Source organism: Balaenoptera borealis (genome assembly GCF_965194805.1).
Source record: "Balaenoptera borealis genome assembly, chromosome: 4".
NCBI classification, from domain to species: domain Eukaryota; kingdom Metazoa; phylum Chordata; class Mammalia; order Artiodactyla; family Balaenopteridae; genus Balaenoptera; species Balaenoptera borealis.
The window spans coordinates 3997864-4025846 of NC_138861.1; the positions used below are offsets into that span (position 1 = coordinate 3997864).

At 41.8% G+C, this 27983-nt stretch overlaps 1 protein-coding gene across 2 annotated transcripts in view; it reads left to right on the forward strand.

The window, feature by feature from the left end:
- The window catches only part of LOC309628596 (uncharacterized protein), a 330271-nt gene that overhangs the window by 55745 nt on the left and 246543 nt on the right, over positions 1-27983 (forward strand). The window contains exons 7-11 of one of the 2 annotated variants that reach the window (XR_014244570.1): positions 12912-16016; positions 18119-18181; positions 18777-19251; positions 19408-20364; positions 21573-23138. Coding sequence is in view for 1 of the 2 variants with exons in the window: in XM_082391826.1 (XP_082247952.1) it covers positions 18119-18181; positions 18777-18845 (132 nt within the window). In the remaining variant the exon portion in view is untranslated. Of the gene's footprint in view, positions 1-12911; positions 16017-18118; positions 18182-18776; positions 19252-19407; positions 20365-21572; positions 23139-27983 lie in introns of those variants that run through there. The other variant, XM_082391826.1, reaches the window with a different exon arrangement.

The window sequence follows — 27983 nt, forward strand, 5'->3', positions numbered from 1 at the left end:
AATGGGTCATGAGTGTAGGTACAGTTCCCTGCCTTTAAGTGCCGCTTTTGAAATTCTCATCTGAATCCGTTTTGCAATTACACCATTATCCTTTCTACAAGAGAAGCATCTTGCCTATCCTCAGCACTGATAGATGCTTCATGGTCAGTGTATCTCAAAGGCTTCCCTAAGAATATAAAATATGACATGGAAGGCATTGTGCCGAGAGTGTTATCAACACAGTAATTCCTACAATAGGTATTTGCTGACAGCCTCATATTGTCAAACCATCCCTTTCATCTCATTGTTTCCCTGCTCAAGAACATACAATGGCTTGCCCTTGGGCAATCATATTAAATCGTAAGATGCAAAGCAGGAGGCCAGGTAAACGTCCCAGCTGCCTCACTTCTCTCTTTTGATAAATGAAGGGGTTCTGGATCCAGGGGGGTCCAGTGGTTCATCTGGATAGTGGAGGGGCTGCTCTTAGCCTGTCTCCTCTGTTTGCCTTCTCAGGCTGCCCCTATTCCTGTCCTTCTCATCTGCCTGATCTTATTTGCCATCACACCTCCTACGCACTGGGCAGTCTGGTTCCTTGACTGAAATATTTACTTCCTCACCCAGGTGACTGAGCCTGGGTTAGGTCTTTGTTATTTCTGCGGGGACCTCCTGTTTGGGCTCCCTCGCCAGTCTTTTCTTGTTCCCATATAAACTTTTCTAGAATCAGAGCTCTGGCACGTCCCTCCCCTGCTGGAAAATGTGGTCATTGCCTAACGCCCAGACTCCTTAACCTCACGATCTGATCTCACAACTTTTCTCTTTTAGTTTTCTCCTATTCCCTTTCCAGCACTCTTTGCTCTTAGCCTAGCCAAGCAAAAATGATTCTGTGTTTGTCATGCATGTCCTGTGACACATTATTCTAAAATATAATTCCCTTTCTTATGAATTCACTATGTCAGGAATTCTTAGCCCCACCCTCTCTAGCCTTTTATGTGTCCTTTGCATGTCCAAATCCTACCATTTTTTAAAGTCAAGTTATTTATCTTTTTGCTTTTTAGTTGTACGAGTTCATAAGTTTTGGAGATTAACTCCTTATCAGATATATGGTTTTCACATATGTTCTCTCATTCTGTATGTTGCCTTTTATTTTGTTGCTGATTTTTTTTTTTTTTTTTTTGCTGTGTAGAAGCTTTTTCATTTGACCTCATCCTACTTGTTGATTTTTGCTTTTGCTGCTTGTGCTTTTGGTGTCATATCTAAGAAATCATTGCCCAGACCAATGTCAAGAAGATTCTCCCTATGTTTTCTTCTAGTAGTTTTACATTTTCAGGTCCTACATTTGGATCTTTAATTCATTTTGAGTTGATATTTGTGTCTGGTGTAAGATAAGTGTCTACTTTCATTCCTCTGCACGTAGATATCCACTTTTCCAAGCACCATCTGTGGAAGAGACTATTGTTTTTCCATTGTGCATCCTTGGCACCCTTGTTAATTATCAATTGACCATATATGTACAGGTTCATTTCTGAGCTCTCTATCTTGTTCCATTGGCCTATATGTCTGTTTTTATGCCATACCATACTGTTTAGATTATTGTAGCTTTGTAATGTATCTTGAAACAAAAGAGTGTGATGCCTCCAGCTTTGTTCTTTCTGCTTAAAATTGCTTTGGCTATTCAGAGTCTTTCATGGTGTGATTTTTAGGATTGCTTTTTCTATTTCTGTAAAGAATGTCATTGGAATTTTAATACAGATGGCATTGAATTTGTAGATTGCTTTGGATAATGTGGAAATTTTAACAATATTTAGTCTTTCAATCCATGAACACATGATATCTTTCCATTTATTTATGTCTTCTTTAATTTCTTTCACCCATGTTTTATAGTTTTCAGTGTACAAATCTTTTACCTCCATGGTTAAGTTTGCTCCTAAGTATTTTATTCTTTTTTGATGTTATTGTAAATGGAATTGTTTTCTTAATTTCTTTTTTGGATAATTTGTTGTTAGTGAAAAGAAATGCAGCTGCTTTTTTTCTGTTGATCTTGTATCCCAAAACTTAGCTGAATTCACTTAATCGTTTTAATAGGTTTTTTGTGTGTGGCTTTTTTAGGGTTATCTACATATAAGATCATGTCCTCTGTAGAGATAATTTTACTTCTTCCTTTCTTATTTAGATGCCTTTTATTCCCATTTCTTGCTTAATTGCACTGGCCAGTTCTATATTGAATAGAAGTGGTGAGAATAGGCATTCTTGTCTTGTTCTGACCTTAGAGGAAAAGTACTATAGACTGAATGTTTGTGTCCCCAAATTCATATGTTGAAGCCCTAATCCCCAGTGTGATGCTACTTGGAAGTAAGGACTTTGGGAGAAATTTGGCCATGAAATTTCCAAATGTGGAATCCTCATGTATGGGATTTGGTCTTTATAACAAGAGTCATAAAAGAGTTAACCTTTCTCTCCACCATGTGAGGATACATGAAGGGAGCTGCCTGCAAACCAGGAAGAAGACTCTTACCAGGGACTGAATCAGCTGGCATCTTGATGTTAGACTTCCCAGTCTCTAAAGTGTGAGAAATAAATTTCTGTTGTTTAGGCAATACGGTATTTGGTATAGCATATAGCATTTTGTTGCTAAGACAAAAAGCTTTCAGTTTTTCACCACTGAGTGTGATGTTAGCTGTGTGCATTCATATACATATATGGCCTTTTAATTATTTTTTATTTAAAAAATTTTTTTGGGAAACCAAATTGTTTATTTTCAGCTGTTTAGCTCTGAAAGATTTATTGAGAGAAAGACCCCTAGAATGACATCATTGATAAACTTCCAGAAATTTGGGAAACTCTAGAGTACAAGATGATATAAATGTACTATATAAATAAATCTGCATTTACTTATAGAATAGCATAAATTGGAATTGTTAAAATACATATGTTACATATTTCAAAATTCAAATTATCCAGACAATTTTTTTCAAAGACCAGAATTTTCCTCCAAAGTTTCTTTTTCTTTTTTTTTTTAATTGGGGTATAGTTGTTTTACAATGTTGTGTTAATTTCTACTGTACAGCGAAGTGAAGTAGAGCTCCCTGTGTAGATGGCCTTTTTATGTTGACATAAATTCCTTCTGTACTTAGTTTGAGAATTTTTATATGAAAGGGTGTTGAATTTTGTCAAATGCTTTTCCCTCATTGTTTGAGATGATTACGTGATTTTTATCCTTCATTTTGTTAATATGGTGAATCACATTAGTTGATTTATGCATGTTGAACCATCCTTAGATCCCAGAGATGAATCCCAGTTGGTCGTGGTATAATCCTTTTTTAATGTGTTTCTGGGTTTGGTTTGCTAGTATTTTGTTGAGGATTTTTGCATCTACATTCATCAGGGATATTGGCTTGTAGTTTTTTTTTTTTTTTCCTGTGGCATCTTTATCTGACTTTGGTATCAGGATACTGGCCTCATATAATGAGTTTGGCAGTGTTCCCTCCTCTTCTCTGTTTTGGCAGAGTTTGAGAAGGATTAAAGTTAGTTATTCTTCAAATGGTTGTTGGAATTCACCAGTGAAGCCATCTGTTCCTTGGCTTTCCTTTGTTGGAAGGTTTTTGATTACTGAGTCAATCTTGTTACTTGTTATTTGTCTGATCAGGTGTTCTGTTCCTTCCTGACTCAGTCTTGGTAAGTTGTATGTTTCTAATAATTTATGCATTTCTTCTAGATTATGATCTTTGTTGGCATATAATTGTCATCTCTTATGGTCCTTTGTATTTCTGTGGTATCAACTGTAATATGTTCTAGGCTTTGTGCCAAATATTCCTATACAATTATAATTTACCTAAAGATCTTATCTCATTGGTATTATAATATGTGACTGTTTTCCTTAAGGGGGGAGGTAACATCACACAGCATAACACTGGGCATCAGAAATTCTCAGATCAAGTGAGTGCTTGCTCACTACAAGCCAGAGGCCACCTGGGGCAATCCCATGTAGCCTTAACATTAAATTATTTCTAACGTCTCATACTCAAATGCTTGAGCCACTAATTTACAAGCCAGTTGGGTGACACATTACAGGGCAGCATAATAAGTAGTTAAGAGCCCAAGGCTTAGACTCTCTCTGCCTGGATTGGAATCCTGGCTCCACCAACCATGGCTTCTAACATTTAGTCAGCTACTGTTGTAAAATGGGTTTTCCGGAAGCAGACGCTGAGAAGTTTGTTGTTCAGAGCATTTAGGGATCAACACATGTGAAAGGAAGGGGAAGCAGGCAAGATTGGCAGGGGGAGAAATCAGACTGTGATGCAGGCTTGACCAAGGCTCAGCCAAGCCCATGTGGAGCTCTGGAGGGAGCACACATGCTTGTCAGAGTTGCCCCATGGTGGGGTCAGGCCTTTAAACCTTTTTGTGACTCATTACTTGGTATGGGCTTCTCTGGAAAGGATGTCTCCTTGGGCAGGATGGGTCTCTGCAATTGGAGGAACAAGAAGGGTTTTGGTGGTTCATCACAGCGACCTGGCCCTTTCAGAACTCATTGGCCAAGTGGCAATAATAATAGAATTGACCTCCCAGGGGGTTGTAATAATTAGATGGATTATTGTACAAAACGTGTTTAGAACAGGGGTGGGGGACACAGGGTAAGCTCTTGATATACACTACCGAGGATGAGGATACGGATGACAATGCTTAGAACTTTTGAGCCGACAGGACAGTTGGACTTCACCTAATTCAGTAGTTTCCAATGTTCTGCATGTATCAGAATCACTTGGAGGGCTTGTTCAAACACAGCTTTAGCCTCCAGAGTTTCTGACTCAGTAGATCTTGGCTGGAGCTTGAGAACTTGCATTTCTGATAAGTTCCCAAGTGATGCTGATATTGCTGGGTGTGTCATCCCATCTTGAGGACCACTGGTCTAAACATTTCCTCTTCAATGGAAATCACAGGTTATGATGGGCCAGTGCCCTGTAGTTAGGTTGTAGCAGAGGCAGAATTATATCCAGAATCAATATCCCCAGTCCGCTGGTCTTCCCACTGTAGCATCTGCAGTTATCACGTCAGCATTGAAATGGCTTCTTCTTCAGAGCTGATACCATCTGCAGAGGATAAAAATATTCTGTTTGTATTAAGATTTTTTTGAATGTGGCTAATAGCATGTGTAACATCGGAATCAGCACGTTGGTTCTATGAATTCCTGCAGGTAATTACTTTTATGGAATAATTCCTGGTTGTACATTTCTCTTTTCCAGCACTCCTGGGGATATCTGAAATAAAAGACAAGTAATTTTACCGTAAAGTTTAATTAAGAGAAAATACTATGTAGCATATATCAAACTTTAATGTGCTCTATGGATGGGAGTCCTGAGGGGTCCTGGGTCACCTGAGACTGTGGATCACGTCACGTCACCTGCAGTTATTGGAGTGCTGTTCTTTCCCCCACCGTCGTCTGAGACATTGGAGCCTTCTTGCTTCCGTACTTATCTTCCCGACTTTCTCCATCCTCCCGGCAGGTGTGACGTCCATCTCCCCTCCCACCCCCATCACATGCCCAACACTCACTCTGAATAATCTTCCCGGGGACCAGTTGCTCTCCCCTTCTTTCTCTCTTCCTCCACTTGCATGTGGCATGTGCTGAGTCTTAGGAAAAACCAGAACTACACTTGCTAAATTGCTATCTCCTCTCTCTGTTGACAAAAGACAAGCCTCTTATTTGTTCAGGCTGCAATCTGGGCTGTCTTCTGAGATATCATGTGGGCCTTGCCACCCCATACCTCCTGGTCATGATTCTGCCAGCAGGAGGGGATCTGGGCCATTTTCTGGGGACATCATCCTGTTTTTGCTTTTACACCTTTCTGAGTGTTGAAGATCTCTTTTCATTTCTTCCTGGAAAGCCACCTTCAGTTCTTTCAGTGTCTCTCCCCCACTGGCCTCCCTCCGAGGACCTTTTGCTATGGCATATTTCTCCCCTGCAGCTCCCTTACATAAAGTGGATCTTTCTAGTGAGTGTGAAAAAAGGCATGAGCTTACATTTTACTATTGTTCAGCTTCTTATTTGAAATCAGAGCAGATGGTGATTGAGGAGTCAGAGGGAGTAATTTTAAACTGTGCCGAATGGCCCAGGCTGGGTGAAGGGGACTGGGGATGGAGAGAAGAATCTTGGGGTCCCCACCTCCCTGATCGATCATCAGCTGCTTTGACTTCACCTGACTCTTCTTTTTTCTTGCCTCACGATGTATACAAAGAAGAACTGACGAAAGAACTGGCTAAATAATTTGCAGGGTCCCATGCAAAATGAAAATGCAGAGCCTTTATTCAAAAATCATTAAGGATTTAAGATGGTAACAACAGAGTGTGACTGAACGCGGGCCCTTCTGATGGTGCCTTAAGTGACTGCACAGGTTGTATCCCCTTGAAGCCAGCCTTGGGTGACATTCAGAGCCTGTGACCATGCTCCTGGGCCAAAGTCTTCAGGTAAACTTTCCTTTTCTAATTTGTGCATGACACCCAGTCAGACCTTTCTGCTGTTCCACCTTGCTTGCCTTGAGCTTGGTCAACTAGAAGGATTTGGGGCTGCTTTGGCCATTGTCCTTAAATTGCAGACTAAAGGGCCTTCAAGACTGAATATTCACCTATAACATCATAACTGTTGCCCAAACTTAACACCGTCAGCTGGAAACAGTTCCTCAGGAAGCAACAGTGAAAAAGAGACAATAGTCTCAAGACAAAGATCTGCTCAGACTCTTATCTTCCTAAAGCATGGAAGGGGATTTTTAAAATTAATTTTTATTGGAGCTTAGCCCCTTTACGATGTTGTGTTAGTTTCTGCTGTACAACAAAGTGAATCAGCTCTACATATACATATATCCCCTCTTTTTTGGATTTCCTTCCCATTTAGGTCACCATAGAGCACTGAGTAGAGGTCCCTGTGCTATACAGTAGGTTCTCATTAGTTATCTGTTTTATGCATAGCAGTGTATGTATGTCAAAGGGGATTTTGCACACTGTGTGCTCCGTGAGTCAACAAAGACTGAACAGAATTCTTGTCTCAAAATTTTACAGCAATGAATGCATAGGCTTTTTGTCCTTTCTCTAGCAAAGCACCGCAGAAATGCCCAAAGTCAAGGGAGGAAGGAGAGCCCATGAAGGTGATATGAATGGTGATGGTAATATTCTCTTACTCTCACAGTGTCCAGGAGAGAGGCTGGACCCGTGTCCTTCTCAGACAGGTCCCTGAAGTTTAGCAGAGACAAAAACAAATACAAAACCTGCTGGTACATGGGCTGACTCGGTGATTAAGTGCTGCTGGTGCACGGCTCTAGGAGTTTCAGGAGGTGCAGGTGGGAAGCAATCTCTTACGGGGTTTTATAAAATGATAAAATTAATTCCAAAGGGCACCTGAGATCATATATCTTGATTCTGTTGTCCTGCCCACCAGTCATGTTTGTTGTAACTTGTTTTTTTCTGAAGTAAGAAGCAGTCCACGTAAGATATGGATGTTTATTTTCCCTTAATTTTAAAATAATTTCTAAAACAGTTTTACAGAATGAAAACAAGATGTTTAGAGCTGAGTCCATTGTTTTGTGAGCTACAGACAATCAGAACTTTGATTGCATTGTTTGTATAATGGCATAAATTGGAAGGAAGGAATGAAAGGATGGAGGAATATTTAGTTTGGTTAGAAGAAAGGCCAGGGTCCCATCTGAATATTCTCCTGATTCTACTGAATTATTCCAGTATTCCAGGATGAGGAATGTGGAGAGGAAGACCCAAGACCTCCTGGAGGAGATCAGTGGAAAGGCTCAGGATGGAAGGTTCCTTGTAGTCAAAGGCAGCTCTCAGAAACTGAGCCTCTTCAGAGCAAAAAGTGCCTCCACTCTTGTTGTTTTTACCTCTAATAAGGCTTCTTTCCTCAGTGGGGCCTCAGTGCCATTGGGTGAATGAAAGGAAATTATCTTTAGAGTATTTTAATTGAATTACAATGCACTGTGGTGAGGGCTGGAACACTCCATAACCAGCTACGTTCTCCAACCTTGGCAGTTTATCTGCAGTTTCAATTCACAGGTCAGGTTTTAATCTCTGCAGGTTAGCTACTGTCTCTACCATCTCAGCAAAATCCACAACTATACGTAACCTGTAAAAACAGCCAAGACAGCAGAGCGAGTAGCCAGGAAGAAGGGGGATGTAAAATGCTGGAGTTTTTCTTAAAAATAGTGTGTGACATTATCATGACACATAGTTTAGTCTTAAAAGTGTGCAATGGATCCTACTATATCATAGTAATTATTTTATTCTGATACTTCTGGGGTTTATTCTATGTTTTTTAAAATTAATTTTTATTGGAAATGGATTAAAGACCTAAATGTAAGACTGGATACTATAAAACTCTTAGAGGAAAACACAGACAGAACAGTCTCTGACATAAACTGCAGCAAGATCTTTTTTTGATCCACCTCCTAGAGTAATGAAAATAAAAACAAAAAATAAACAAATGGGACCTAATTAAACTGAAAGGCTTTTGCACAGTAAAGGAAACCATAAACAAAACAAAAAGACAACCCATAGAATGGGAGAAAATATTTACAAATGAAGTGATTGACAAGGGATTAATCTCCAGAATATACAAACAGCTCATGCAGCTCAATATCAAGAAACAGACAACCCAATCAAAAACTAGGTGGAAGATCTAAATAGCCATTTCTCCAAAGAAGACATACAGATGGCCAAGAGGCACATGAAAAGATTCTCAACCTCACTGATTATTAGAGAAATGCAGATCAAAACTACAATGATTTATCACCTCACACCGGTCCGAATGGCTATCATAAAAAAATCTACAAAAAATAAATGCTGGAGAAGATGTAGAGAAAAAGGGAACCCTCCTACACTGTTGGTGGGAATGTAAATTGGTACAGCCACTATGGAGATCAGTATGGAGGTTCCTTAAAAACCTAAAGATAGAAATACCATAACACCCAGCAATCCCACTCCTGGGCATATACCCAGAGAAAACCATAATTCCGAAAGATACATGCACACAATGAGCAGCACTATTTACAATAGCCAGGACATGGAAACAACCTAAATGTCCATTGACAGAGGAATGGATAAAGAAGATGTGATACATATATACAACGGAATATTACTCAGCCATAAAAAAGAATGAAATAATGCCATTTGCAGCAACATGGATGGACCTAGAGATTGTCATACTGAGTGAAGTAAGTCAGACAGAGAAAGACGAATATCATATGACATCACTTATATGTGGAATCTCTATACTGTATGTTTTTGAATCTAGATCTAACTGAAATTTTGCTTTAAAGAATGAAATAGGGATCCAGCATTATTTTATAGTAATTGTTTTGTTGTGTTTGCATCATTATGCTTTGTTTGGTTTATAGGATTTAATTGTTTTGACCTTCAAATTATCTGTAATTAATGTCTGGGTCCCCTGGATCTCCTGGTTCAGCTGTTTTGATTGCACTAATTGTCAGTTAATCAAGGTAGCTACCTCTTAGTTCCCTGAACCCACTTCTCTATAGGATTTTGTTTCCTCCTTAACCTTACCCTCTTTCTTTTAGTCTCAGAAGATAAGATGCCATTTCTAATGTTTAAGGTCAGTCTGTCCTTTGACACTGTCCTCTCTCTCCTTCTCCAGGAACTTGCTACACTAAGCGTTCTTTCTTTTGTCTATATCTTCAACTTTATCCCCTCTAATGGCGCTTTGCTTTCAAGACTATAAACTTGGTAATGGAGGTGTGTTTTACTACTTTATCCATCAGAAGTCTGGACTTTGTTCTTTACACTTCAACTGGAGTTCAGGAGCAGGGTGGCTTTCTCGTCCTAACAACCAAAAACAAAAACAAAAAAAAACAAAAAATAAAAAACAAAGCAAAAACAGAAAGCAAGCTACAAAAAAAAAAAAAAGAACAAGAACAAGAACAAGAAAAAAACCACAAAACAAAAAAGTAAAAATAGAAAATATATTACAGAATTTTAAAAGGAATAAATAAATAAATAAATAATTTAAAATAATAAAAAAATAAAATAAAAATAATAAAAGCAACAACAACTGAACAAAATGAAACAAACAAAATAAAGAATAATGGTAATAAGAATCTTTTCCTGAGGCCTCCGCTGCCAGTGTCCTTGCCCTCACAGTGAGCCACAGCCAGCCCCCGCCTCCCCAGGAGGCCCTCCAGTGTCTCTAGGTCGGGTCTGGACCTGCTGTGGGCACGGTGGGGGCCGCTCAGGCTGTGACGTGGCCCGACCCCCACGTGTACTTGCCCCCAGAGTCCACTGCTGCTAAGGCTACACGAGACTTGGTTGTGAGAGCACTCACTGGCCAGTCAGATATTCCACGGATGCAGGGTTTACCAAGCCGATCTCGGGGATTTAACCCACGGCGTGTGCAGCTGCAAGGAGAGATCTCTGTCCCTCTTCCTTAGTCGCACCGCCCCAGGGGCTCAGCTTCGGTTTTGGCCCCACCTCTGCATGTGCACCACTCGCAGGCGTCTGTTCCGTGCCCAGGCGAGAGGGAGTACAAGCCGCAGCTGACTAGGGCACACTACGCACTCAGGTTGGGGAGGGGTACGGCGGCCACAAGGTGGGGTGTGCGAGCTGCTGCAGTGGCGGGGACTGTCGGGCAGCTGTGACAGACTGGGGCACACTCGCTCCTGTGGGAGTCCCTCCCAGTGCCCACGGAGGCAGGGGCTGGCATGTGGGGAGGTGGCAGCCCTGCCCCTTGTGCAGCACTCAACGACGGCACCTCATTTCCTAGGCAGACCACACTTCCCCTAGGGGCATTCCCGGCCCCAGAGCCCCTCCCTCCCGTCCCCTCTGTTGTATGCACGCAGCCAACAGCGGTCCTCTCCCCAGATCCGCTCTCCTAACCCCACGCTTTAGCACTCAGCCCCCGCCAGCATTGGTGGCTCCCTGTCTCAGGCAGGGGCACCCGGGGCTGATTCCCAAGGAGGCTTTGGCATGGGTGGTGCTCAGGACCTAGGAGCCTGTGCAGGTGGAAGAAGCCTTGGCTTGAGGGGTGGGTGAGGCTGACTCAGATGGGAGTCCCTCCCAGTGCCCACAGAGGCTGAAGAGGCCAGCGGGTGGGGAAGGGGTCTGTGATGGCGGCCACCCCTGGTGAGCCACTCAACAATGATGCCTTGTCTCTGTGGTGTCCCAGGCTTCTTCCGCAAACTTCCCTGATGGTGGACCTCCTTACTCCTGTCCCTTCAGGCTGTCTCTTCACAGCCAGCAGCTGTCCCCTCCCTGGGTCCACACTCCAAACCCCACTTTCAGGCACTCAGTCCCCCTCTGCACCAGGAGACTCGTGACTCAGGCTTGGGTGTGCAGGGCTGCGGCACAGACCATGTGCACAGTTCTTACTCTGTCCTGCCTTCCACAGACCATCTGCTGCGCTCCCCTCCAATCCCCCGAAGGTCCCTTTCTGTCCCAGCTGATTCCCCTCCTGTGAGGGGTTTCTCTGAGTGCGGGGACCTCCCCTCACCTTCAGCTCTCCACCAGGGCTGCTGGTCCCTTCCCGATTCCTCTTTTCTTTCTTTCATCCTACCCAGTGGCGAGGGCACTTTTCTTGTCCTTTTAGGTGTCCGAAGTCTTCCGCTAATGTTCAGCAGGTGCTCTGTGAGAACTGTTCCATTTGTAGATGTGCTCCTGACGTACTTGTGAGGAGAGACGAATTCCGCGTCTTCCTATTCCACCATCTTGACTTCTCCCCCTCGATACGCTGCAGATATATAACAAATGTTTGTTGAATGAGCAGATGAGCTAAACATCTGATCTGATTACTTTTTCACTGAAATACGTTGTCTGATCTAATTAGATACACTGACTCTTTGACTTTTGTTATTCTGTTAACCCAACTGTGGACTTGGCAAGAGGAAGCAGTGTTTTCTGTTTATCTGCATGATGTTTGTCTGGTGGATTCTTGCTTTACTTAAATGAACATTTCTGAGGATACCTGCTGTTGTTTCCTAGCAGTGAAAATCAATCACCCAGAAGAGAAATTTACGTTCAGTTTTGGAACAATAAGATAAACACTCTTAGTTTGTCATTGTTCTTAAGAAACAGATTTCAATTGAGAAGCAAGTCACTTGGGTAAATAAGATTGCTTTAGCTTCTAGTAAAATAATGGAACAAGTGCTTTGTAGAAAAAACAACCTGCTAACTTAAGTGTTGTAAGGGACATGAAATATGAACAAATCAACAGTCTATAATTATGAGAAACTCATTTGATTGCTTTTCCAAAAATAATTCAATTACTGAAGTAGTAGTTGAAAGAAATAGAACAGATGTTTGATCTAGTACCTCATAAAATATTTTACTTAGCCACATATGAATGAATTAAAATTGATTTTCATGGATGTCAATTCAGGAGCCACTATGCTGTATAACTGAACCCCAAATTACTCAGAAGATTTATTTTTCAACAGCACTATGTGACTTGGAATGGGTAAAGTTTATGGAAAATTGGAGAGAGGAATTAGCAGCCAAGGTTTGAAAACCATATACTGCTTATAGGAATATTTAAATTCTAGGAGCTTAAATAGTGTTTTAAAAATATATGCTTAATATTTACTCAATAGAGCATATTACTAAATAGACAGGTTTACTCCTCCTTACTAAAGGTAAAGTCTAATCCCTCCACCCGCCTACTCTGAATATGAATGGACTTAGTGACTTTCTTCTCAACAAGAAAATGTAGCAGGAATTATGGTGAATGGCTTCCAAGGCCAAGTCATAAAAGACAGTGCTTCTGCCTTGCTTATGCTTGAGTCACTCACCCAAGGGGAAGCCAGCCACGGTTGCATTAGGACACTCGAGAGACCCTACGGAGAAGTCCTTTTGTGAGGAACTGAAGCCCCCTGCCAACAGTTTGCACAAACTTACCAGTTATATAAGTGAACCTCAGTCAAATCTAATTTCAGACAAACTCTTAGAGAACTTTAGGTGACTGCAGCTCCAGGTGAAACTTGAAGAATAAAACCTCATGAGAAACCCTGAGCCAGAACAACCCAGGTAAGTTACTCTTGAATTCCTGACCCACAGAAACTGCAAGACAATGAATATTTACTGTTTTAAATGACTGAATCTTGAAGTAATTTGTTACACAGCAGTAAGAAGTCACAGAAGTCTAGTTTTCCACTAATTTTCATTTATACTTAGAAATGGCCTGAGAGCTTACCTTACATTATGTTACATTTAACTAGATTTTTCACTACTTCTTTTTAGGTTTGGAGGCCAGTTTCCTCAAACGAGGGCAGAGATTCTCCCTGTGTCTCTCTGACAGAGACTGTGTGCTGGGGGATGAGATGATGGTGGTGTGAGAGAGAGAGAGAGAGAATATGTTAGAGACAAAGAGGGTTTAAATGGAAGAAAAATAATGCCCTTGAGTGGAACGTGGTGAAGGATGAAATGTGTACACGAGGGACAGAGTAGATTTGTTAGCAGTGCGTTCAGGACATAAAATCCAGAGCTGCTCCCCTGAATGGCTACGTCACTGATTAATTTCATATTGTGCTCAGTTGGGTGCTTTGCTTGCAGGGAGCCGAGAGGTGCACTAGATTTAGGAAAACAAAGCTCATTTTAAGGACTTGCATGTACTGGGATGAAGATTAGGAAAGCCAAGGGACCAAGGCCGTTCCAACGGTCAGCGCCGCCTCCCTTGGCTCGCTTTGGTTTCTCTCTGACCCACAGGCCAGACACGGTTTCTCTAGTCCTCAACCTGAAGGGAGCCGGTCCAGCAGGCTTTGCTAATCACCAGCCCCTGCTGGGCAGAGGGCCTGTGGGCGGGGAGAGTGGGTCGTCCACTCTGCACCTATCCTGGTGCAAATAACCTGGGTGCTTTCTTGAGGGAGTGTGGTGTCCACGCTGGGTGAAGGTGGCACCATGATTAAAACTATCACTATCATTTATCACTATTCACTATAAATGATCATCTGAGGGAAAATAAAATAAAACCCTGAATCATATTTACAGACAACCCACAACACTTAACACAAAGATCCAAATGTGTAATACAGTGATAGCAAAGAAGGCATTTCATATACACGTCTGAAGAAGAAATTTACTCATGTTACTTCTCTCTGACTCCCCTACACGATTTTATAGATCCCTTTTAACTTGCTCCAGATTTTCCCCAGAACTCTACACCCTACACTGTATGTGCTGGGTGATTTTTCAACTTTTAAACGTGTCCTTTTCTCCTGAAAACAATGGAAGTATCTGCTGTTCTGTGGAGATAAAACACTGGAAGCCTTTTCTGACTCCGTGGGTGGGCATGCACGGATGGATAACGCCACACCTGACATCTACTTCCTTTCATACCCTTCAGGGTCTTTGCCCTGTATTTCTCGGAACCCCTTCAAAATCACTCCAAACCACCTCAGACTCTTTGGGGCCAGTAAATGTTCCCACAGCATAAATAGTTGTTCCTGTCAAATTGCTGTGTTTTAGAGGAAGACAATATTACAGTCTTTTCCCTCATACCTTACAAGCAAAAATTCATTAAGGCAACAGGTAAGTCATAGAAACATCTTTCTCTGGTGTGCTTTGGTTGTTATGCTATTGCAAGTAATTGTTCCTGATGCTGTAGTTGCTGGTATAATGAAAACCTGAGTGGAGGATGGTCTTTAAATCCCAGGTGCTAAGGGCTTCTTAGCCACTCCTCTCCAGGCACTGTGGACTCATTGAGTTTCCGAGTTTTCTTGTATTCTCACCAGCTGATACTAAGGCCATTCTTCTCGGGGTACCAGTGACCACGGAGCACAGTTTGTGCAAAGCCACTGTGTGACAGGCTCCAGAAGATCTGGACAAGGGCAGACCCTGGATGACAGAGGAGCATGACTTACATCTGTTGTGTGCCTTGCCTCAGGTGTCTGGCGTGATGCCTCAATCCCAAAGTCTCCTGAAAAGCAAAAGGCAGCCACAGGCAAACAGGGGATACAGAACAAATCTGTTCAATGTAAAGGTGTTTACCCTGCATCTCAGCCTTAGAAACGCTCCAATCCCACTAGGGGGACAGAAGGGGGCTTATAGAAACATATTGTGAGCGGAGCAGACAGAGGGTAGTGATTTTCAAAAGTCTGCTGTAACCTTCTGGTTCAGAATTTGTTTCCCTGAGGACAAGGGAGTGAGATTTTATATTTCTCCCTATGTAGGAGTTCACATCTGGATAAAGCATGCCTTGGCTCGATGGGTGAATAATTGAAGAGATTGTTTATGTTTCCAGGGTGAGGATAATTTTGGAAACCAAGATGTGTTGATTGATGACAGAGAGCTTAGTGATATTGAGGTAGTTTATGCATCAGTTGGAACAGGCTGACATCTTGATGACATGTAACTGACTTTGACATTCATGAAAGATAGTGATTAAGAGACCAGGCTTGGGACCCAGGCTGCCTGGGTTTCCATTCCTGCTCTGCCACCTACCAGGTATGTGATTGTTACCCAGTCCAAGCTCGTACTGCTTGCTACACAGCAGGCCGATAAAACCAGAAATGAGGTGTTGGGACAAGGAATAGTAACTTTATTCAGAAAGCCAGTAGACCCAGTAGATGGTGGACTAACATCCCAAAGAATTGTCTTGCCTGAGTTAGAATTCAAGCTTCTTTTAAACTAAAAGGAAAGGGAGTAAAATCAAACATTTCCTGGTTCTGGCACGACTCCGGAGAAGATGTGTGAATTTCTTTTTTCCTGCAGCCCATCACAGGTGGGCCTGGTCAGGGAGTTTCCTGTGAGCTAAACCAAGGTAGTTTAGCTTCATGCTCGTGACCTGGGAGGCAGGGGTCCCAGAGATGGGCCATTATGTATAATTTAAGCTTATAGGCAACGTCCCTTTAGTGATGAACTTGTAATAGAACATAAAGGTTCTTCCCTATGACATGACCTTGAAAAAGTTATTTAACCTCTTTGCACCTCAGTTTCTTCATATTTGAAATTGGGTAGATAATAAGAATATCTACTTCGGAAGGCTGCTATAAGGGTTATAAAAGCCAAGATTTGTGAAGAGCTCAGACCGTCTGCTGTCTATGGTAAGTTCTGCATGAACGTCTACTCACACATACATATAAATTCACAAAGACCTGATACTTTTCTAGCTATGTCATTGGCCAACGTTTGTGACCATGGACAATCCCGTAACTTCTTTAGCGACATTTTAGTCCTTATTTATACGGTAAAGGGGTTGGACTAAACTCCATCCTAGCTGTGCAAGTCTGTGATTCTATCTTGGGGTTTGGAACCAGTAGTAGAGACATGAAGAGCGCACCATGGAAATAATTATTGGAGTTCACAATAAATCATCTACAGAAATGGGTGGAGATGATCCAACTGCCTTTCCACTCACCCGGTATTTGAAAGCATGGTCTGTAGGCGATCTCAGATTCAGGAGCTTATCTACATAGGCATCTGCCAGATAAAAAGAACAGACAAGTGGCACCAACCATAAGATACTTTTACACTAAAAATGAAAACTTGATGATACAGACTTTGTAAAGCCTGGCTATAGCTAAGATGAAGAAACAGCTATACCTTAGTCAGAAGAAGAAAAAAGCCAAAGAATTAAAACAGCAGTGACACTTGGCCACTGTCCAGGCTGAGTCAGGTGCGCCACCAATACAGACTGTTCAGCAAACTTCCACTGATGCCCTCAGGTGATACCCTCAGGTGATAGTTCAGATGATGTCCTCAGGTGATGCCCTCAAGGCAAAAACTGTAAGATGAAGGAACTGAGCAGGATTTGTTTTCTTTTTTATTAAGATAAATTCCACGATATTTAGAGAATTCTGATCTTGTGAAACTGAACAAAGTTTAAATTCTCAAGTTGGGTGGAAAAAGAGTTACATCCAGAGACCACACCATTTCACTGCAAAAAAGAACAATGTACCTTATAATGTATACCTTAAATCAAGTCAGAGTATCTTTAGGATTCTTAAAATATTTTTCAGTTTTTATTCTCCCTTTATTCTTTGGTTGAAATCAGAGGTATGTTTTGAGTATGACCTTAGCTCTTGCTGGTGAATTTGAGCTCCTTGCAAAGAAAAGAACATTGCCGAAAGAGCCATAAATAAACAGGAAGTCAGTGTAGATTTGCAAATATTTCCTCCAAGCTCTAAGGGTCACTGCAGTATTGGAAAATGGAACAAAAGGAACAGTTAAAAGACAGAGCATCAACAAAAAATGAAAACTTCAAGGGAAAATACACAGGGAAGCAGAAATATTTAGTTAAATTAATGTCGACTGAAAGAGTCAAGATGTTATAAGAACCACATAAAGTAAAGAGATCTCTGAGAGAGAAAAAGGCATGCCAATAAATAAAAAGGAGAGCTGTGATAAGACTTTACAGGGATAAAGCTGTGAATTTACTGTTTTCTAAACAGGCTGATTTTCAAACCCAGGCAAGGTCTTTACTATTAGAAAGTCCCGAAGACTTTTTAAAAAGCCTGGGGTACTGTATTCAGTTTGAGGCATTTCACTGCCAGGATGAAGGCAAATAGAGATGAGAATTCAGAGGAAAGAAAAAAATACAACAAAAGTGTTTCCATGTCTGTGGAGGATTGACTTTTCAAGAGAAAGTACTAATAAACAGAATAAATAATAGCTTGGTTTGCAAAGTCTAAAGAGAGGGAGGTGATATGCTACATGTGCCTAAAATTTAACAGAGGAAAATCACAAGGTAACAGGCAGTGCCTCATTCAAATCCCATAAATGTATTTAGTTATCAGTGTGATTCTTCCATTCACGTTAGGGTTTGGACATCTATTTATGAGTATTTGTGTATATGGAACATTTGTACACATGCACACACACACATCCATATAGCCAATGAGTATCCAATCTTCTTTTCCTTTCTTCTGCATTTTCATCTTGAGTTGACCTCTGAGACTACTGAAAATGATACTCCTCATATTTCCTCTAAAGAGATTTAAGGAACCTACATCATTGGCTGAGCTAAAGTTTGCCCATCTCAGCTCTGGCTAAAGTGAGCTGCTATTATTTTCCATAAGAGTATACAGTACAATCCTTTTAAAGGTGTAGCTTTGTTTATTGTGAATTATTGGAAGGGGATTGCTAGTCATTACAATATTAAGGTAATTAAGTATATGCTATCGCTTTTTCTCTCACTGTACAACAGATGAGAATCTCAGTAGAAGACACTGACCCTCACGGAAATAAATTATTGAACACATACGAACAGGTAAGAGGCTCAAAATATATAGATTTAATATTGTTGCAGCAAAAAAAAAAAAAAATATTGTTGCAGCTAACCTATGGCTGTATTCTATTTTCTGTTTATTACCCATTCTCTTCCCTGCCCTATTTCAAGCCTTTTACATAGTAGGTGCACTAAACAAAAAATTATTCAATAGACAAATGCCAATGGTTTTACAGATAGAAAGGTCCAGGGAGGCTAGGCTGTTGACTTCTGAAATGCTGGGATGCTTTTAGCCTTATTTATAATCCTTTCTGCTATGTAAGCCGTAGATTACCTTGCTCTATGGTTGGGTAGCTATGGATGTTCCGTCAATGGGAGCAACCGGGCGAGGCTTAAGCAAATGTTTTGTGCCGCCAGCTGGGCTTCAAAACGTGTCAGTCCCCGTGTCTGTTGCCGACTAGTATTTTTCAAGAAAGTATAAAAATTGTCATCTCCTCTGTCAGCACGAGATCACTGAATCATGAAGATTCACCAGCACAGAGGTGTTTTCCTTTGCTGTGAATTTCACCATTTTATGGGGAGCGGTTTTCAAAATCCTGAGTTTAATGCGATGAAAATGGCATTTATCGCACGACAGGTATTCATAGAAGCTATCACAGCTAAACAAAGGCGAACCCAATCCCGGAAAGTGGCAGTTCCAGCCTGATGACTGAATTTAACTCGAAACAAGATGAGGGAAGGCGGCAACATCTCCCAGTGACCAGCAGGGGTCACTCGACAACCAGAAAACGAATAGAAGGCGCGTGCGTTCCGGCGTCTGAACCGCCGGGGCCAAAGATGCTCCCGTGCGAGGTAGCAGGATGTCCTCCGGGGACGCACAGAACCCACTCAACACCCTAACCCCAAACCGAAAAACAGAAACGCACTTCTCAGAAAGGACGTTTTCCTCTGGATAAAAGGGGCAAACCTTGGGCCCAACTCTGGGGCTCCGCATGGAGTCGCTGGAACTGGAGTCCACGAGGACGGAAGAGACACAAGGGGAGAAACTCTCTGCTGAGTCGGATGCCACTGATCCGACTTCAGAGACGCAGAACAGAGAGCCCAGCCTCCAGGTAGGCTGCCTTTGCAATGTTCAAGTGCAGAACAGTAAAAGCGATTCCTGATTCCTTGTGTTTCAAAGGTTTGTGTAAAATGCATTTTTAAAACATTAAAAAAAAAAAAAGTCCAGATGGCCGGGATTTTTAACAATGATTCTTCTCTTCTTGCAGCTGCTCTGTTTCAATGTCTGCTGTAAACAAAGGTGTGTCCTCAGTGATGCTTTGTCTTTCGATTCCTGAATCATTCTCTGAGAGGATCTTCAAGAGGATGGATTAGTCGTAAAGGTAGCAGGGAACTTTCCTGAGACTGTGCTGTATTTGGCTCTGCCCTGAGTGCTCACTGACCCTGTGAATGTCTGATAACCCACAAAGGGGCCCTCCGATGTGGACAGCACTTTAAGGACGATGGTAAAACTGAGCTTCTCAGAGCCCAGGTTTGCTAGATGTATGCTCTCAACACCCATGCTGTTTGACTATAAATCTCAGGCCAGAGGACATAAAGGAACTTAAAATTCAACTGTTCCTATCACCCTTCTGATGCTCAGGTTCCTTTGATGGCACCTCTTTCAGCTGGTGGCCTTGCTGTGGTCGCACGTTACCGTGATGGGGACCCGTGGGTCTCTTTACATCTCCACCTGTAAGAGATGCCGTACGGTTGGCTGGAGAAAACCTCTGTGCCGAGAGGGTCAATAAAGGAAGACTGATTTCTCTTCCCCTGACAGTACTTCCCACATCTGAAGGGCGTTATTCTGAATGTCCCATGTGTGAGTGTTCTCCAGAGAAACAGACCCATAGGAGATTTCCTATAAGAATTGGCTCAGGTGATTACGGAGGCTGAGAAGGTCTATGATCTGCCGTCTGCAAGCTTAGAACCAGGAAAGCTGGTGGTGTGGTTCAGTCTGAGCTGAAGGCCTGAGGCCCTGGGAAGCTGGTGGTGTTGTGAGTTCCGGTCCAAGTCCAAAAGCTCAAGAATCAGGGGCGGACGGTATAGGTCCTGGAGCCTGAAGGCCGATATCCGAGGGCGGGGAAGATGGATGGCTTGGAGAGAGCGAATCAGCCCTTCCTGCCCCTTTGTGTTCCATCCAGGCCCTCGGGAGATTAGATGTCATCTACCCACAACATCTAATGGCGAGGATGATACTCTTTCCTCAGCCTGCTGATTCTAAAGCCAGGCCTGGCCTCTGTACCCCGACACTGATTGAATCTCGGAGACGGAGTTTGGGGTGAAGTAGAAGACAATAGCTTTATTGCTTTGCCAGGCAAAGGGGGACACAGTGGGCTAATGCCATCAAAACATTAAACATTAATGTTAACATTAAACATGAAAACATTGTTGACACACCCAGAAACAATGTTTTACCAACTATCTGGGTATCTCTTGGCCCAGTCAATTTGACACATAAAATTAACCATCACACCCTGAGTCTTCTCTGTTAAATGCATTGCGATCTCTCAGAGGTCTTTATTTTGATTTTTTAAGCGTGGTATCATTTTCAATCCTTCCTACATCTGAATGACCCTTATGGTCCATGTTCTTCCTACGTGTGGTCCCCAGAGTGGATGTGAGGTCAGCATACAGCAGGTCTGTCATCTCTGTTTTCAAGATACTATGTTTCCATTGATGCCTGTTTTCTAAGAAACCCTTGGATTGCTATTTTTTTTTCTCCTGCTTCTTGTGTATTTTCTCTTTACTTCCCAGAAATGATGCTTTATTTCTGGGTCCTTATAACCAGATAAAAAAACACACAACAATATGATGAAAAATAACTTAGTGATGGCATGTAACAAAAGGCAAAAATGTTTTATTTTTTTATTTTTCCAGCCATGCCGCACGACATGTGAGATCTTAGTTCCCCCACCAGGGATGGTACTCGTGCCCGCTGCAGTCGAAGCACAGGGTCTTAACCACTGGACCACCAGGGAAGTCCCAAGGCAAAAAAGTTTTAGTAAACATTAGGCTCAGTAGTATTCAATGGTAGGATTCAACCTCTGAAACATTTCTTGACTTTTCTTATAACATCTGTGCTAACGGTGCTTTACAAATTATGGTGCACACACTAGGCTTGGTTGAAGTAATAAAGTTTAGGAAATTAACACTAAATTCCTGGCCAGTTACCTCTATGCTTTTATAAAAACTCATATTTAAATAACTTTAGATGTATAGATTATAAAAATAACATGCTAAAGTCATTGCCATCTTAGGAACAATTCACAAGTATGATTTAGAAAAACTATTCAGCTATCCCAAGAGAGTGTTTTGAACAAGTTGGAAAACAGAATTAAACAGCATGTCATGCAAGTGGTGACTGAGTAAATGTTTCTTTTTTCTTTCTAAGGGACTCTTAGAGCATTATGAATATATGCAAACAATCTGAACTAAGGTCGCCTAAGATGTCAATTCAAAGTTATTAGAGTCATTTTTTAGGCATTAAAAAAAACACCTGGCGTTATCTTTTTCGTTCGCAAATTTCATAAGTGGACAAAATCTATTTGCACATGATTGCACCCAGATGACGTTAATTTTTAATGTGGTTAAACTCCATTTGAATGTACGCCAAGATAGAAGCCATGATTAGCTTATTTTGAAAATGACCACTTCATTCTTCCCCATTATCGGATAACCTCTGGTGAAGAGAGAGCTTTCATAAAGTCTTCCTGTCTGAACTCCTGAATGGTCATAAAACTGAAGCTCCGAGCCTGACCTTTAGACCTCATGCTGACCCATGGCGAATTAGACCTTCTTCAGGACTTGAATTGAAAGATATTGAGCCAATGCTTGAAGGAGTCATTATAGAGCTTAATTCACAGAGCAAAAGAAGGTGGAGAATATGATATAAGAAAATTTTCCTGCTGGTAAAGAAAAGGACCTTCCTGACATGAGAAGATCAAAAGAGAAGGATAGAAGGGATAGAAGCAGGTGAGGCCTGAATTTCTCAAAAGGAATCCAGTGCATAGCTCTTTGGGTCTCAAACAAGACTGTCTATGTGATGGTCAAAACCTAAGATAAGTTGAGGGGCATCCAAACAAAATAGAGATCTGTGTCCACCTGAAATCCAGAGAAGGGAGAGCCTTACCAAGTGCCTCATACCACATGGGCAGCTTTAGAAGAAGAAGAAAAAAAAGATGTGTGTTCTGAAGGTCTCACAAAATTGCACAGTTCCTGAGATTGTGCAGAGGGGCCATTTGTGCTGTTGGCAGGTCTGGGGAGGGGGGGCAGGGGTGTGGGGTAGAGAGGTCTGGGGACCAGGCCAATGGGACATTATCAGACATGGCCTAATCAGAGACCAGGAAAGAACTCGGAGTAGCTCAGAAGTTACAAATGCAGATACTAACAGGGGCTGGTGTGTGGCCAGGATGAGCCATTTGGCTTGCCCTGTCTTCCTCCTTCACAGCCCTGAGTCCTCTCTGGGAAGGAGCATGGGTGAGCCTCCCGGAGGGTGAGACAGCGTATAGAGCAGAGGCAGCCCCCAGCTGAGGCCCCTGAGACCAAACTGCCTGTCCACACAAGGCGTGAGAGTGAGGCCATCATGGACCATCCAGCCTCAGCAGAGCCATCAGCTGACCGCAGAGATTAGCCCCGCTGGCCCAGACTAGAGCAACTGCCCAGCTAACCCAGAGGACGGTGAGAAATAACAAATGACAACACATATATATGTAAGTACTGAGAAGCTCCTTTCACTGTCTCATAGACCAGAGCAAGAGTCACCTGTGTTTCAAGTTGTGTTCATTCGCCTGTTAAGACAAGGGCTGAAGATACACTGACCATGTGTCCACTTTATCTTTCTGGTCTTGACTGTGCCAATTTAATCAAAATGCTCTATCTACAATATTGCCTTTTACTTAAAGAAAGGCATTTTAGTGTGGTTTATGTACAGCATCAAATAAAGAATATTTAGCACTTCTCACGTTTTATAGATGATCTTTAAGATCAGATGCTTTTTTTTTTAACATCTTTATTGGAGTATAATTGCTTTACAATGGTGTGTTAGTTTCTGCTTTATAACAAAGTGAATCAGTTATACATATACATATGTTCCCATATCTCTTCCCTCTTGCGTGTCCCTCCCTCCCACCCTCTGTATCCCACCCCTCTAGGTGGTCACAAACCACCGAGCTGAAGATCAGATGCTTTTCAAATTCACTGTGACAAGGTATGTTAGCAAAATTTGCTAAAAAACAAAATAAAACAAAGCAAAAAAATAAATAACATGAGAAGTAACAAATGCTTGGTAATTTAACGAAGACCCTTTATTATTATCCTCAAGTTTCATAACTGGAAAAAATCTATTTGCACATTGTTTTAATATAACATTACCCTGATGATATTGATTTAATTTAATTTATTTATTTATATGATTTTTTATTGAAGTACAGTTGATTTACAATGTGTTAGTTTCAGGTGTACAGCAAAGTGATTCAGTTATACATATATACATATGATGATATTAATTTTAACATAGCTAAACTCTATTTGAATTTGGGTCAAGATAAAAGCAACAATTTAGTCTTAGAAATGACCACTTTCAGCCTTCACCACATTGGACAGGTTCAAACCTTACAAAAATGAAGTTAATCATATATATTGATGAAGTATTTATTTGCTGAAATTTGAAGGACACTCAGAGCAACCTGATAGTTCAAACTTATGTTTACCTCTGGTCTGCTCTGGAGTCTAGAATTCCACAGTTTTAAGGATTACTTCCTGAAGGTGAAAACATCTCAGATTTTCCCCACAGTTAAAGAGCTAGAGAAAAGCCTCAGAGATTGTCCAATCTAGAGGGTGCCAGCCGGTCATTCCCAGGCCACTTTTGGCCGACAGACGTGTTTGTTTGGCCTACACAGAGCTGGCTCACAAATTTTAAAAATTTGAATTAGTTACACTGCCAAATTTTTGGAAATTGGATAATTACATAGAAAATCTGCATATCCAAATTCTCTTGAAAAAATGCAGAGGTGTGTCAACACTAAGTCTCCAGGACAACTGTTTATTGAAGCTGAATACAGGTGGGAACCGGCGAGGTCCCTAAGGAAACCACCTCTCCCCGCTACCTGACACCCGGTTTGCATAACTCATCCACAGGGCACACTCAGCTGCCATAGGTATGTGAATGTATAACCTCTGATCTACTTCAATGACTTAACTCTTCAGATAAGCAAACGTAGGTTCAGATAAAAGTGACTTCGTCGTCAGCCAGTGATGGACTTAAAAATATGGTATCAGGATAAAGTGCTATCAGCTGTGGGACTGATGTTAGCTCTCCTTCCCACCCAGCAGCTGGCTGAGGGGAGAGTTGCCTTTGAACAGATGTGAGCAGCACGGAAGAGTCGGGGATTGTCCAAGACAGCAAGGCTGGAGAGCAGCTCGGGGACCCCAGCGTCAGTGTCAGACCCTCCGTGGTTAGAGGGTGGGGGGCCCCAGAAGGCAAAGCAAGAGCTAGAAGACGTGGAGGGTGAGGGAAGCAAACACCTCTTGCTTCCTTAGGTTGCTTCCCACCTGCCATGTTGGGCTTGCTATCTTCACTGGGGAAACATTGTGCTGCTGCTGATGTTGATAGACTTTAGAATTCATGAAAGTCTCTCAAAAACACAAGAGAGACTGTGAGATTCCAGCTAATCTCACTGATGGCCAAGTCTTTTTTTTTTTTTTTAATTTTATTGACATATAGTTGATTTACAATGTTGTGTTAATCTCTGCTGTACAGCAAAGTGATTCAGTTATACATATATATATTCTTTTTCATTATGGTTTATCACAGGATATTGAATAGAGTTCCCTGTGCTACACAGTAGGACTTGGTTGTTTATCCATTCTGTATACAATAGTTTACATCTACTAACCCCAAACTCCCAGTCCCCCAGCCCCTCCCCCTTGGCAACCACAAGTCTGTTCTCTATGTCTATGAGTCTGTTTCTGTTTCGTAGGTAAGTTCACTTGTGTCATATTTTAGATTCCACATATAAGCAATATCATATGGTATCTGTCTCTCTCTTTCTGAATTACTTTGTTTAGTATGATCATCTTTAGGTCCAACTGATGACCAAGTCTTGATAAAAAAAATATGCTTCCTGAAATTTCTTTAAAGAGATGTTTAAAGTTCTAAATACCTCCTAGAAATCTGTCTTCCCCAATATCCGGTCATTAGCCAAGTTCAATCTCACAAGTGTCTCTTGAATGTCAGCTTTCTCCAGTTTTATTCCTACTGTCACTGCCTGAGTTGAGGGCACCCACATTTCACCAGCCTCCAGACTGATCTCCACGTTTGTGATGGGCTCTCGTCAAACCTGCTCTGCTCAGACCCACCCATGCATTGTAGAGCAGGAAATGAGTTATCGCCCAGACCCACAGCTTACTTCAGAGCTACAATGTGATCACAACTGTTTGATGCCTAATCGCCTGATGGTGATTATGTGATTTGTGGGCATTTTTTCAGGATGTTCAGGTGGCTCTTTCAGGAATTATACTTGGAATGCAGATGCTCAATCCAGCTAACAGACTTTGCTGATGGTTTTTTGCAACTGTAAAAGTTAATTCCGCTGGAGTGTAAGGGACTTGTGGTTTTGGTAAACCCCTGCTTGGAACCCCCCAAGGCCTGGCAGGACAGATAGCTGACAAGCGTTGCCACCAACCAGGGACATTTTCAATGAAGAGATGGGAGACTCGCTGAACATTCCACAGTCTAAGGTCCTCAGATGTCCTTTGCTGAAAATATGTCCTTTGAGCTCATTAGAGCAAAAAGCCACCTGTCTGTGTCAGAGTCCTTAGTCTCACCTGCTCTCAACTTGCTTCCACCCAGCTCCTTCTCTACGTAGCTAACATAATCATTTTTTAACCTTTCAAACCTAATTACGGCATTCCTCCACTTGAAGAATGCAGACCTTTGATCTTAGGATAAATCCCATGCTCCTCACCCCTTTCTTACTGCTTATACCTCTTTCTACTTCCTCCTCCTTCACACGTTAAAATTCAGCTGTACACAGTCACTTTTAATTCCTGGAATGAGCCTTGATCTCTACAACCTCCTGAATTTTGCACATACAGTGTTTTCCCTGCCTGGAATACATATTTCCCAACTGTTATGGACTGAATGTTTGCATTCCCCCAAATTAACATGTTGAAACCCTAAGCCCTGATGCGATGGTATTTGGAGGTGGAGGTTTGGGGAGGTCATTGGGGTTAGATTAGGTCATGAGCGTAGGGTCCTCGTGAAGGAATTCATGCACTTACAAAAAGAGGACAAGACATGAGATCTCCTCCCTCTGTGCACCCACCAAGGAAGGCCAAGGGAGGCTGTGAGCAGGAAGGGGGTCCCTCAGTGGACCAGGCTGGCTTGCTGACCTTGGACTTGCAGCTTCCAGAGCTGTGGGACATGTTTCTTATTTAAGTCATCTAGTCTATGGTCCTCTGTTATATCCTGAACAGACTCAGACACCAGCCTACCTGCTTCATTTCTCTCCATCTGTCAGGTTTTATCTGATAGGTTGTTTCCCTGAGATGTTTTTATGACTTCCTGAGTCTGGGTTGGTTACTCTTCCTAAGAATCTCCATAACATCTTGTATTCACTTTCGCATGGTTACTTCGCTATATCGTAAAAGCTTACTTACTGTTCTGTATCTTCTACTTGACCATGAGCTCTGTCAGGGCAGAGGTTGTGTCTGGCTGGTTCACAGTTTCTCCTTAGCTTTTAGCAGATGGTAACAAATATGGAAAAATTAATAAATACTGGCTGGATAAATGACTAAATTAGGCAGCAGGAAGAAGCAAAGATATTTAAGAAATCAGTCAAGCAAAACAAAAGCAACAAAAGAAACCCTTTTACTTCTGATAGTCTTTTTCTTACATATTCTTACATCTTTATTTTTTAATTTAATTTGATTTATTTTAATTGGAGTATAGTTGCTTTACACTGCTGTGTCAAGTTTCTGCTGTACAGCAAAGTGGATCAGCCATACATATACATATATCCCCTCTTTTTTGGATTTCCTTCCCACTTAGGTCACCACAGAGCACCGAGTAGAACTCCCTGTGCAGAACTAGCAGGTCCTCACTAGTTACCTACTTCATACCCAGCAGCGTATATATGTCAATCCCAATCTCCCAATTCATCCCACCCCCACCCCCTTCCCCCTTGGTGTCCATACGTTTGCTACTTACATTTTTTTTTTTTTAACATCTTTATTGGAGTATAATTGCTTTACAATGGTGTGTTAGTTTCTGCTTTATAACAAAGTGAATCAGCTATACATATACATATGTTCCCATATCTCTTCCCTCTTGCGCTACTTACATCTTTAAAGACAACTTTTACCTGGCTATGGTCAGGTGAAGTAATTGGCTGGTGAATTTGTTATGAATTTCCCGTCTATATTTTCTACAACTTTTAAAATCCCACACTTTAAAAACTCAGTAATAGAAGGACTTCATAGACTGTGTCTTCCAACAGTTATATTTCTATATACGTTAGGCACTTACCCTTTGCAAGCTTAGGGAGTCTTAGGGCCTGCAATTGATTATGTTAACCTAAACTCTAATCATTTCCTTTGGCATAAAAAGTCCAGCAGTCAGGAAGAGGCCAAAGGCCCTAGCAACTGTTTCAGTACAATTTGGATGGATGCAGATGAAATTGCACTCACATTTTATGTGTTGGATGCTGTCCCAATTATGAGCTTAGTCACATCTGAGAGTTCAGAGGGCTCAGAGCAGGGGTGGGGGGAGGATACATGGTTCCTAGTAATTATTCCGGAACAG